The sequence below is a fragment of the Bos indicus genome, chromosome 25, assembly GCF_029378745.1.
Source record: "Bos indicus isolate NIAB-ARS_2022 breed Sahiwal x Tharparkar chromosome 25, NIAB-ARS_B.indTharparkar_mat_pri_1.0, whole genome shotgun sequence".
Taxonomy (NCBI): Eukaryota; Metazoa; Chordata; class Mammalia; order Artiodactyla; family Bovidae; genus Bos; species Bos indicus.
The window spans coordinates 36901542-36913643 of NC_091784.1; the positions used below are offsets into that span (position 1 = coordinate 36901542).

Below are 12102 nucleotides of genomic sequence, written 5' to 3' on the forward strand. Positions count from 1 at the left end.
TCATGTCCAACTCTGCGACCCCATGGACTGTAGCCCACCAGATGCCTCTGTCCATGGAATTTTCCAGGGAAGAATACTAGAGTGGGTTGCCATGCCCTTCTCCAAGGCGTCTTCCCAACTCAGGGACTGAACCTGGGTCTCCTGCATTGCGGGCACATTCTTTACCATCTGAGCCACCAGGGAAGCTTCGCCGGGGTTGATACAGGACCCCAAACCCCAGCTTCTGCCCCTCCCAGCCCAGGAAGCCTCCAGGAGTGGTCCCGTCCCCAATTTCCTGCCTCTACTACTGCCTTTGGGAATCTCTAATGCTCTGGAATCCTCTGTCGCCTTCCTTGATGACATGGCTCATGTCTGTACCTCTAACAGGATGGGCGGGACTCTGTCCTGCCGAGGACTTAGGGAGGATGCTGGTCCAGGCCACCTCCTACCCCTGCCAACCAGACATCCAGGCTAGATAAGGAGACCTTAGGTGGGTCAGAGGTCAGGGGAGCCGGACACAGATGAATAGAGAGGCAAAGGGTCAAAGAGCAGGAAAAGGGAGGTCAGTGCGGGGGGACAAGGGGCGGTGCCAGGCATGCAGCTGGGAGTCCTGTGACGCTCAGGTTAAACGCAGCCAGCCCAGCTCCAGAGTGCGAGCTGCTTCCTCCAGCTGAGAGGCAGGGTGACCTGGCCGGGGGCACCCCTTCTTTCTTGGAGCCCTTTCCCCAACCAACTTGGGTCTTGCTTCCTTGGGTCAGCCACATAAAGGTGGCCACTGGGCTCATTTGGAGGACAGAGTAAGGATTCCTCTCTAGAACCCAGGGTCCTGCCTGCTTTGGCATCCCCTCTCCTTGGTATCTCACATCTGAGCCCAGTGGGCAGCCTTCCTTTTTTTCTTAGAGCCCGCGCAGGACGTCCCAGCCCCCTCCCCCAGGACCTGCCTGGTGGGAGGCACAAGGCATGGAGCTAAGGGCAGGCATGTCTGCACTTTGGCCCTTGGCTGAGGTGAGCTGGTCACTCCTAGCAGGATGGAGCTCCAAGCTCCTCCCAAGCCAGGCCTCAGCCCCCACCCTCAGTTACCATAGCAACCCCAAGGCCCTTTGGGTCACAGGCCAGTTCACCCTTTGGAAAAAGCCACGTTACCCATCCTGAGCCTCTGCCCAGAGCTTTAATCTCATCATTAGAAACATAAAACCTCAGGATCACCTTTCACTTACCCAAGTGGGAAGCTCAGAGGCCAAGACCTACAAGAACTAGGATTCCTGGGGTGCCCTCTTTTCTCCTGTATCCCTGAAGCCCTTCACGGGACTTTGTCTAAGGGACAGGCAGCCCCTTACCTCCTCAGACCTCGGTTACTCTCCCTGTGGACACTTTCTGGAGCATCCAGCCTTAGGTCCCCGGGCCTGCGTTTCCCTTCTGTCTCTCCCCACCACGCTCCACCTCACAGACCCTTCCTCTACCAGAATCATGTGGAAATTCACATCTCAAAAATAAATAATTTTATCTCTCTTTTTTCTGTGGACAACTCAGAACTGAGCGACTCTGAGGGCTTGCTCTGGACTAAAATCTGAGGAAAAAGAAAACATGGATAAGAGGCAGCCTCAGGCCGGGCGCCAAAGCTGTGGGCCGTGGGGCTGGGGCTCACCCGCATGTGGCGGCTTGCCTCTGGTCTGGCTCCGCATTTTCTCCCTAGAGGACGAAACACACCGGTGATGACGGTCAGCACCCACTCCCCGTGTTTGCTCCCCCTAGCCGGCCCTCCTCTGCCCCTTTCCAGAAACTCACCTCCTCCCTTTCCTCCTGGAAATGCATCCTCTGGTCACCGCTGCTGGCACTATGACCACCATGGGCACCAGCAATGGCAACAGGATGGAGGCAAAGTTGGATGCTTCTGGGGTGCGGGGAACAGAAATAGAGGTGTGGAATAAGAGGTGAGGGGTATACTCCCTTCCGGTCCTCAGCTGCCACCCTGCACGTCTCTGGGTCCTGGCTCTCCCTCCAGGAAGCCACCACTCCCAGGGCTCTCAAGACCTTGGTGCCGCCCTCCTGCTCCCGGCGGACACACAACTCCCACAAACCCTTCAGGAGGATGTTCACCCAGCTGGTCCCCCAGAGTCCAGGGTATCAGCTGGGTCAGTGCTTCTCCAAGAGTAGCCCTGGTATCACTTCCATCAGTCACCTGGGAGCTTGTGAAATGCAGGCATCTTGAGGCCCCACGGAGACCTACCAAATCCATGTCTCTGGGGCTGAGTCCCAGAGACAACCTTGCCCCACCCTGATCTTAGGCACAATCACAGTTGGAGAATTGCTGGTGCAGAGGCACATGGGAATTATAATTTGGGATGGAGAAAACTAATAAACAGTACCAGGGAGGCTAAGAGGGCACAAGAGAGGGGAACAACAACAGGGTGAGGCATACAGATCACAGAAGTGGGGAGCTCAGGGTCAGAGAGAAGATTCCAGAGTGCTGGGTAGGGCATAGGGACTCTGAGATTCTTTGAAGATACTGATCTTGCTAATCTTTAGGGATCATATCCAAATATTATATTATTATATCTCATATAGTAATATAAGACATTGATAATATACTATCTACTATACATCTATGGGCTTCCTTGGTGGCTCAGAGGGTAAAGAATCTGCCTGTAATGAGGGACACCCAGGTTCGATCCCTGAGTTGGGAAGATCCCCTGGAGAAGGGAATGGCAACCCACCCCAGTATTCTTGCCTGAAGAATCCCATGGACAGAGGAGCCTGGTGAGCTATAATCCATGGGGTCACAAAGAGTTGGACACAACTGAGCAACTAAGACACACATACACACGCATACATCTATAATAGATACTGTAGGTTAATATCGGAGAAGGCAATGGCACCCCACTCCAGTACTTTTGCCTGGAAAATCCCATGGACGGAGGAGCCTGGTAGGCTGAAGTCCATGGGGTCGCTAGGAGTTGGACACGACTGAGCGACTTCACTTTCACTTTTCACTTTCATGCATTGAGGAGGAAATGGCAACCCACTCCAGTGTTCTTGCCTGGAGAATCCCAGGGACCAGGGAGCCTGGTGGGCTTCTGTCTACAGGGTCGCACAGAGTTGGACACGACTGAAGTGACTTAGCAGCAGCAGCAGCAGCAGGTTAATATTATATACACGGACTTATTCTGTGGCCATTGTTGGGGTGGAAGGTGAGAGGAGCTTGTGAGGATACAGGTCTGGGGTGAAGTTCTTGCCTGGCTTTTCAGGGGGAGGTACATCCTGCAGCTCCATGCAACGGTCTCCCCCGTAACCAGGTTCACACTCACAGGTGAAGTGCGTTCCCTGCTCCCAGCACCGCCCATCATTCTGACAGGGGTTCTGTAGGCACGGGCTGTCTGCAAGGATGGAAGCAAGTGGGAGGGGGTTCTGGGAGGACACTCAGAGCCAGGAAGAGGGGCCTGGGGGCTGGGACACCAGGGAAGAATTTCTCCCAGAGACATTTGCTGGGGTCCGCTGACCAGGCTTCCAGTCCTGGTTCTATACCCCCGAGATCTGGGGAAACTGCTTACCCTCTTCTGAACTCCATTTTCTTTACCCTATAATGTGGGAATGCTATGCTCACCACCCCAAGTGCTGATTAAGGACTAAAGGAGATCTTGAGACACGAATGCAGAGCAGAGAGCAGAGGCTCAGAAGACAGGGCCTCTGCCTTGTCCCTCCCGAGAGAGAGAGAGAGAGAGAGAAATGAAATGGCAGCAGCGTCCTGATCTTGATGAGATGGGCTCTTCCCAGGACTGAAAGGGCTGGTTTGTTCCAAGTCCAGGGACTTCCCCCTTCCCCTGCCCCTACAGGGGATGAGGGCAGCTGGAAGCTGAGGGCCCATCCCGGCTCACCTCGGAAGCAGCCACGAGTGAGGTTCCCCAGCGTGCAGACCTCCCCAGGGCTGCAGCCGAGGGGCTCACATAGCAGGAACCCCGTGCGCGCGCAGGTGCAGCGCTGGGAGCAGTCGTCATTCACAAAGCTGTCCCCCTGCTGGAGAGGGAAAAGGCCCGGGAAGCAGGGGCACCTGCTTGACCTCCAGGGTTGGGCTGTCCTTTCACCCCTGCGCTCCCCTGGGGTCTCCCACTTCTAGCCCTGACCTGGTAGTAGATGCCGTTCTCGGTGCAGCCGCAGTGGGCCAGGGGGAGGCTCTGGGCTCCGCTGTAGACATAGCCCGGGAGGCTGGCACAGCCCTCCACACATGGGCCCTTGCAGCCCCGGGGGGCTGCCAGCGTGGCACAGGAGGCCGGGCAGGGTGTCATACAGCTCTGGTAGACAGTATTGGCTGGACATGACAAGGCTGAGAGGACACAGTCATAGTCAGAAAGTGGCTGAGCAGGGGTAGGCCCCTCCAGGTATGGAGAAGAAGGTCACCCAACAGAGCACAGAGTTTGCTAGAGGCAGGGAGGACCGGCTTCGTGAGTCTTTTTGTCTGTGGCACTAACTCATGAGGAGGATCAAAGGTGGGCCTTGGCAGAAAGGAGTGGGCAGGGGTGATGGGGGTTAGGGCAGGGAAGGGGTTTGGTCAGGAGGACATTGACAAGGGGGAGAGTCTAGGGCTGGGGGAACCAAGAGGGAAAGCCAAGGTGGGGGCAGCTGTGGGGGCTCAGAGCAGAACAGGGAGTGGAAAGAGCTGAGGGGGTCAGGGGCCAGCTGCTGGGGCAGGTCAGGGCCTCACCGCAGTGGGTGTGGTCCCGCCAGCTGGCCGGGGTGGCGCCTGCCTCCTGGCAGATGCTGGCGTACCCGCTGAGGACCTGGCAACGCAGCCCCTCCTGCTCCTTGGGGTCGCGGGTGCCACACAGGTCAGACACACAGTGCCTAGGGGACAGCAGGGACAGGTGGGGGACTGTCAGACACGGGGAGGGAGGCCAGGAGACCCAGCCCTACAGAAGAGGCCCTGGAAGCCCCATCAGAGAGTGGGCCGGTGCGCCGTGGGGATGTGTGTGCGTGTGTGTGACAAGGTACTACGGACAGAATTGTGCCCAACAGAGAGCCAGTCAGAGAACAGGCCACAGGAGCTGGATAAAGGGTCTCGGGTCCCCGACTCACTCCAGGAAGGGCTCGGGGGCCACAGTCTGGTGACAGACAGCAAAGGGGCCCTCGGGGTCCGCCAGCACCCCACACGCCTGGGTGCGGTTGATGAGCTGCAGCTCCTCCGGGTGGCATCCCGACACATCAAGAAAGCCTAGCGCCGCTTCCTCTTTCACTTCCTCCTCCTGTACAGCCCTGGGCAGAGACAGTGAAGATCCAGGTGAGGCCCACAGGGCTGCGATTGAAGGAACCAGGGAGGGGAGGGCCCGGGCACAGGCTAAGATCCACAGGGCGGGTGCCCCGGAGTTGGCGGGAGAGGAAAGATGTGATGGGATGAGAAGAATCAGGCCCATCTGAGCCCTCGGTCTCAGGGCTCCTCCTCTGCTGAGCAAGTGCGGGTGAGCTTGTGTGAACAGATTTTAGGTTGGTGCTCACGCCCACCCTGGCCGGCCACCCCCCATCCCGGGTCAGGGCCTCCCTGCTTTGAGCCCCAGCCCTCTCACCTTGAGACGCGGGGCAAGCTTCCCTCGGTCATCTTTACCTCCCAGCTGTTGCCAAAAGCAAGGAGATTCTGGGTGACGGCCCCGTTGGGCAGCATAAAGTCATTCCTCTTGTTCTGGTCGCAGTTGCCGCACAGGCCGAGCACGAGCTTCCGGTAAGTGAGGGGCAGGGAGATCACTGCGGGAGGAGGGGGCCCAGGAGTGAGACCCCCCACACCACACCTAGTCCCTCCCCACCCCTCCTGGGTCGTCTCCCGTCTCCCGGAGCTTGAGGCCTTGCTCGCAGGCAGGGGCCCTCTCACGGAGCCCAGCCTGTCTAAGAGGCAGTTTCCCTCCCCCTTCCCAGGAAGGCTCCCTTTGGCCCACTGGTTCCCACACTCAGGTACCTGCATTGTTCTTTCCGTTGAAGCTGACCACCAGCTCAAAGTCCGTGATCACAAACAGGCGATCGCTTCGGAGGGAGACCCGCAGCTGGTCGACGGGCTCATAGGGGGCAGTCACCTTCTGACCATTGACCTGGAGGAGGCAGATGGGAGCCGCAGGGAAGCCTGAATCAAGGTGACTCTCAGGCTTCCCTGGTGGCTCAGTGGTAAAGAATCCACCTGCCAATGCAGGAATGCGTGCATGCTAAGTCGCTTCAGTCGTGTCGGACTCTGTGCGACCCTATGGACTGCAGCCCACCAGGCTCCTCGGTCCATGGGATTCTCCAGGCCAAGAATACTGGAGTGGGTTGCCATGCCCTTCTCCAGGGGATTTTCCCGACCCAGGGATCAAACCCATGTCTCTTATGTCTACCTGCACTGGCAGGCAGGTTCTTTACCACAAGCGCCATGTGGGTTCAATTCCTGGTCTGGGAAGATCTCACATACTGCGGAGCAACTGAGCCTGTGCGCCACAACTACTGAGCCTGAGCTCTAGAGCCCGGGAGCCGCAACTACCGCGTTCATGAGTGGCAGCTCCTGAAGCCCGAGCACCTGGAGCCTGTGCTCTGCAACAAGAGAAGCCACTGCAATGAGACGCCTGAGCACTGCAACGAAGAGTAGCCCCGCTCACTGCCACTAGAGAAAGCCCGTGTGCAGCAACGAGGACCCAGTGCGGCCAAAACTAAATGAATAAATAAAATTATATTTAAAAAGGTGACTCTCTGCTGCTTTGGCCTCCGCTTCTCTGCACATCTCGGGACCTTGTGGTTCCATCATTCTCTGCAACAGGATATTCCAAGAAGCTTTACTATCCCGAATGCCAAAAGCATCTCTGAGGTCTGCTCCTGTTGCAATCCCTTTCTTTGCAAAAAAAAAAAAAACAACAACTGGCAGGTGGGCATCTCTGGTGCTTCTTCAGACTGACTGTCGGATCTTCCCTTCTCCCCACTGCCCCACCTCCCCCGCACCGTACCTGAAATCCTCCTGCCCACCTTGGGCTCCCAAGGAGGTAAGTGCAGCACTGATTCTGATTTCTACAGCTAGGCAGCCTCTGCCAGGAACCTCCCAGGGAACGGGAAGCCCTGGCTCCACCTGCTCCTGGTGGCCTCTCCTGGAGCGACCTGCCTCCCCCGACCCACCCTGCCTGGCCCGGCTCTTACAACAAGCTCCAGTTCGTGCTGGAGCTGGACCGTGTAGCCATAGACCATCACGATGATTTCATGCAGGAAAACGGGGTTGTGAGACGCATACATCTTGTTGCGTCCCTCCACAATGAAGGGCTCCACGCCAGTGGGGAGCACATCCACGGTCTTGACCAGGTAGTAGGTCATGCGGCCCTGGAAACGGTAGCCGAGGCCATCAAACGTGCGGTAAGTGGGGTCCCCATAAACCGTGCATCGCTCCGACTCTGCCAAGAAGAGCCAGCACTGAGGAGGAATGGCCCTGCCCAGTGGAACGGCCCCCCAGGGCCCCTCACCCGCCTGCCCCCAGTGCCTCCTATTCCCTGAACTTGATATTTCCACCCTCTACCTCTCCCAGCTTGAGAGGATCTCCCTTGCCTGGTTCACTCTTTTTGCCCTGAAGGTAGATCCCAGAGAGAATCTGCAGGCGATCAGGGAGCTGGTAAGAGGTGAGAGCCCACCTCTGTCTACGTCAGCAGCTTCCTCTCCCCAGAGCCCCCAGCTTGGCGCCCCCCGATTGCACCTCCCAAGGGCCCCCTTACTGTAGGGTTTGCAGATTTCTTTGTCGTCTTCGTTGATCTCACACCGGGAGCCTTCGGGGCAGGCAAAGGGCCGGCACTGAATGGCTCCCGCCCCGCAGGTACACCTCTGGGAGCAGCTGTTGGAGAACCACGCGTTACCCTCCTGCAGCCGCGGAAAAAGGAGGAGTGAGGAGGGAAGGGCCAGCTCTCTTTCCTTGACGACTTCAGTCTAAGCCCACAGTCTGACAGCTCACTTGGCACAGGCCAGAGGCAGTTCCAGTGCCATCGCACCCTATGTCCCTATACCGCTCCCTAGAGGCACTGTGCTAAGTGTCTCAGGAGGTACAGCTGAACCCATCTTCCAGATGAGGAAATTGAGGTCACAGAAGCCCTGTGACTCATGAGGGGCACCACCAAGATCTTCAAACCAAGGCCACTCTACCATGCCTCAGTCCTCACATCCAAACCATACACCTTCCACCCCAGTCCTGGCAGGAGGCCACCCAGCCCAGCCACCAGCCTTCACACCCAGCGCCAGCTGCAGCGGCACAGGCCAGGGGAAGGCGGCACCCTGAAGGTGTGTGGGTGGCCCCCCACTACTTCCCATTCCCCACTCACGGGGAGGAATCTGCCCCGGGCGTCCCGGCAGCCACACTGACTCCTGGGCACACACCGCCGCTCCTTGAGCACGTAGCCGGGCTCACAGACGCAGCCCTCCTGGCAGACGGAGGGACCGCTGGAGCCTTTGCACCGGCCTTCTGGGTTGTCGCAGGTTGGGGGGCAGTGGGGAAAGCAGTTGGTGTAGACGTAGTTGGGGGGGCAGTCCAGAGCTGGAAGGGTGGGGGAGAAACGTGGACTGAGCGTGGGCTCCATGGTGGGCCTGAGGACAGAATAGAGCAAGAATGGTCCTCCCGTCTTGGCGTGCGAGCCTGTAGTCGGGCAGCACGTGCAGCGTGACCTTGGTGCATCTGGTCAGCAAGCATGTGACTGGCCTGTGTACTGGCATGACAGGAGCCCAGGGCAGGGAGGGACTCACTCTGCTGGGGGAGCTAAATAAAGCCCTTTGAGCAGAAGTAGTTGCAAACAAATGGAAACGTTCACAGACAGCAAGAGTCCACAACATGAAGATGTCAGTTCTCCCTAAATTAATTTTATTACCATTATTAGGTCGCGTGGGGCCACGTTCGGGGTCTTAGTTCCCCAACTGGGGATCGAACCTGCGCACCCTGTAGTCCTAACCATTGGACTGCCCAGGAATTCCCTCCCTAAGATAATTTGTACATTTAATATGATAGCAATAAAATATACCAACAGGATTTTGTGTTTTTTGTTTAAATAGGGAAAGATGACATTAAAGTGGAGATGAGGATATAAACAAACCAAAAAAGCTGGGAAAACTCTAAACCAAAACAAACAAACAAAAAAAACTAAATGTCCCTGCCAGAAATCTAAACACTACTTAAACTCTCAATGATCACAACATTGTGTTGCTAGTAAATGAAGCTAAATGGAGCAGTGGAAGAGGAGAAAAAGCCCAAAGAGGAACTCAAATACACATGGGAATTTAATATAAAATGTGACATCTGAGTCAGTGGAAAAAGAGACTGGTCATTTAATAATGCTGGGAAAAAATAAACATGAAGTTGATTGAGTTCTCACCCTACACACCAGGATACATCCCCACGGATCAAAATATTTAAATATACGAAAAAAGAAACCATACAAATGCTAGGGCAAAATGTAGGCAAATTTTTTTAACTTCAGAGTAGGGAAGGCGTTTGTAACTGGGGCTCAAAATGCAGAAGCCATAATACAAAGACCGTTATATCTGACCTCGTAAATACATATACATATATATATATATATATGGTTCTGCATGGTAAAAAATAAAAAGCCAAAGATGAAAAAAAAAGACATGGAAAAAATTTTTTGACTCATAGCACTAATGAAGGGCTGGCTACTCTCTGTAGCAGACAAAGGACATCTATAAAATATTTCAATAAAGGGCAACAAACCAGTGGAAAAATGGTGAATAGGTAGGAAGAAATCACAGGAAGGGAAATCCAAACGGCTCCTAAATGTATGAAAGAATGCACAACCTCACTCATAATAGGAAAAATACAAATTAAGACTCTTTTTATCTTTCACTTATCAGATTGGCAAAACTCCAAAAGCATGATAATCCTCTGTGTTGGCGAGGCTGCGGGGAAATGGGCAGTCTCGTGTGTTGCTGGTGGGAATGTAAATGCCTCAACCTCTATGGAAGGCCATTTGGCAAGATCTCTCAAAAGCATAAATCCACACAATCCTCGATTCAACAATTCCACTGCTAGGAATTTATCCTACAGATAAGAGACACATACACAGAAACCTGCATCTGCGTAAGGTTATGCATCGCAGTACTGCTTACAATAGCCAAAGACTGGAAACAACTAGGAAGTCCATCAATAGAAACTAGCTAAATAAACCATGACAAATGAATTATGACGTGTCTGCAAAAGAGAGGAAGGATACTTTTTACATATCTGACCAGGAAGGGCAGCCAAGTGAAAAATAATGAGGTACAAACGACTGTGTCCTGTCTGTTGTTGGTAAGAAAATATGGGAAATAAATTTGCATTTGTTTGTATGTGCAGATAGAAAAGACTTTTGGAAAAATACTCAGATGTGGATAAGAGCAAGCTGGGCCTGGGCCCCAGAGTCAGGATGAAAAGAGACTTTTCACTGGGAATCTTCTAATACTTTAAAAAATTTTGAACCATAGGAATGCAGCACATACGAAAAACACATTATTGTTTTAAAATTTTAAAAGTCCTGAAATTAAATAGCAGTGCTGGTTGTATAACCTTGTGAAGATACTGAAAATCCATGTGGGCTCTTGGTTCCCTGACCAGAGATCGAACCCACATTCCCTGCAGCGGAATCTTAACTCCTGAACCACTAGGGAAATCCCCAAATTGTATACTTTTAAAGGGTAGAAGAATATAATACGTGAATAAGAATTAAAAAAAAAAATTTAAAGGAAAGAGTTAGAGAAGAATGCCTTGGAATCTGCCAGGAGAGGAGAAGAAAGAACTTTCGGAGTGCAAGGAAGGGTGTGTATGAAGGCAGGAAGGGGTGTGGGAAAGCGAGGCCCACGTGGGGAACAGGATGGTTTGTCGCAGGTGATGCCGGTCACAAGGAACAGGGGGAGGTGGGGGTGGACAGCTCACAGGATCTCAAACATTGCGGAGAGGAGCGCGGACTTGCAGGCGCAATGGCTCTCGGGTGTAACATGATCACATATCCTTTGGAATGATAGTGCTAAGAAGCAGCCTGTGCCATCCTGTGATAGGGGGCACCAGCTAAGAGCTTACTGTAAATGGTCCACATTAGAGAAAATGAGGCCAGAAATAGGTCTGCTGCTGCTGCTGCTAAGTCGCTTCAGTCGTGTCCGACTCTGTGCGACCCCACAGATGGCAGCCCACCAGGCTCCTCCATCCATGGGATTTTCCAGGCAAGAGTACTGGAGTAGGGTGCCATTGCCTTCTCCAGAAATAGGTCAGGAAACACCAAAAAGAAGAATGGAGGAGCTTTCAGGGCTCCACAGATGGGGGCCTTCCCTGGTGGTCCAGTGGCTAAGACTCCACTCTACCAATGCAGGGGAGCTGGGGCCTGATCCCTGATTAGGGAACTAGATCCCACGTGTGTGTGTGCTTAGTCGCTCAGTCGTGTCCGACTCTTTGCGACCCCATGGGCTATAGCCCACCAGGCTCCTTTGTCCATGGGGATTCTCCAGGCAAGAATACTGGAGTGTGTTGTCATGCCCTCCTCCAGGGGATCTTCCCAACCCAGGAATCGAACCCAGGTCTTCTGCACTGCAAGCGGATTCCTTACTGTCTGAGCCACCAGGGAAGCCCAGATCCCACGTGCTGCAGCTAAAGATCCAGCAGGCTGAAACTAAGACCTGGTGCAACCCAGATAAATAAAAATAAAAATAATTTTTTTTAAAGAAGTACCAAACTCACATTTTTAAAAAGAGAGAGACACACACAGATGAAAAGAAGGTTTGGGAGCAGTCTAGGGGTGGCCGGAGGGGACACTCACGGCAGAAGCTGCTGTTTCTCCAGATGGGAGGCCTGATGCCCCGGGCTTGGCAGGCGGTCGCGAAGGCTTGCAGAGACTGGCAGAGGGTGCTGCTCAGGCCTCCAAACTCACAGAGGCTGTCGGTGCATCTGACCAAGAAGGGACTGAGGATCACGCGGCTGGCACACCTTGCCCAGCCTGGAGTCTGAAAGACTGCCTGGCATTGCTCCTTGGCTCTCTCCAGGTCAGCTGGCTGGCAGGTCGTTTCTGGCTCCTCCGATTCTTCTTCGGCCTTGTCATCATCTCGGCAACTGGGAAGGGAAAGGGGGTCATCACAGGGACAGCCACGGCCTCATCTATGAAAACGACTTGGCGCTCCCAAACC

At 54.3% G+C, this 12102-nt stretch overlaps 1 protein-coding gene and 1 long non-coding RNA gene across 3 annotated transcripts in view; one reads left to right on the plus strand and one right to left on the minus strand.

Annotated features, from left to right (window-relative positions):
• Positions 1 to 241: 241 nt before the first annotated feature.
• Positions 242 to 12102, minus strand: part of ZAN (zonadhesin) — a 37764-nt gene continuing 25903 nt past the window's right edge. The window contains exons 34-46 of the mRNA XM_070780125.1: positions 11739 to 12028; positions 8271 to 8482; positions 7674 to 7815; positions 7111 to 7358; positions 5915 to 6044; positions 5532 to 5706; positions 5047 to 5223; positions 4676 to 4815; positions 4098 to 4297; positions 3852 to 3990; positions 3213 to 3353; positions 1765 to 1867; positions 242 to 1668 (exon numbers count right to left, since the gene is read on the minus strand). Coding sequence (XP_070636226.1) covers positions 1581 to 1668; positions 1765 to 1867; positions 3213 to 3353; positions 3852 to 3990; positions 4098 to 4297; positions 4676 to 4815; positions 5047 to 5223; positions 5532 to 5706; positions 5915 to 6044; positions 7111 to 7358; positions 7674 to 7815; positions 8271 to 8482; positions 11739 to 12028 — 2185 coding nt within the window. The 3' untranslated portion in view covers positions 242 to 1580. The remainder of the gene's footprint in view (positions 1669 to 1764; positions 1868 to 3212; positions 3354 to 3851; positions 3991 to 4097; positions 4298 to 4675; positions 4816 to 5046; positions 5224 to 5531; positions 5707 to 5914; positions 6045 to 7110; positions 7359 to 7673; positions 7816 to 8270; positions 8483 to 11738; positions 12029 to 12102) is intronic.
• Positions 5128 to 6661, plus strand: LOC139179759 (uncharacterized). Of its 2 annotated transcripts, XR_011564107.1 has the most exons (4): positions 5128 to 5248; positions 5577 to 5683; positions 5938 to 6086; positions 6336 to 6661. It is a non-coding gene; the product is annotated as an uncharacterized lncRNA (long non-coding RNA). The 2 variants fall into 2 exon arrangements; XR_011564108.1 differs by lacking the exons at positions 5128 to 5248; positions 6336 to 6661 and adding an exon at positions 5268 to 5426 and having other exon boundaries at positions 5938 to 6077.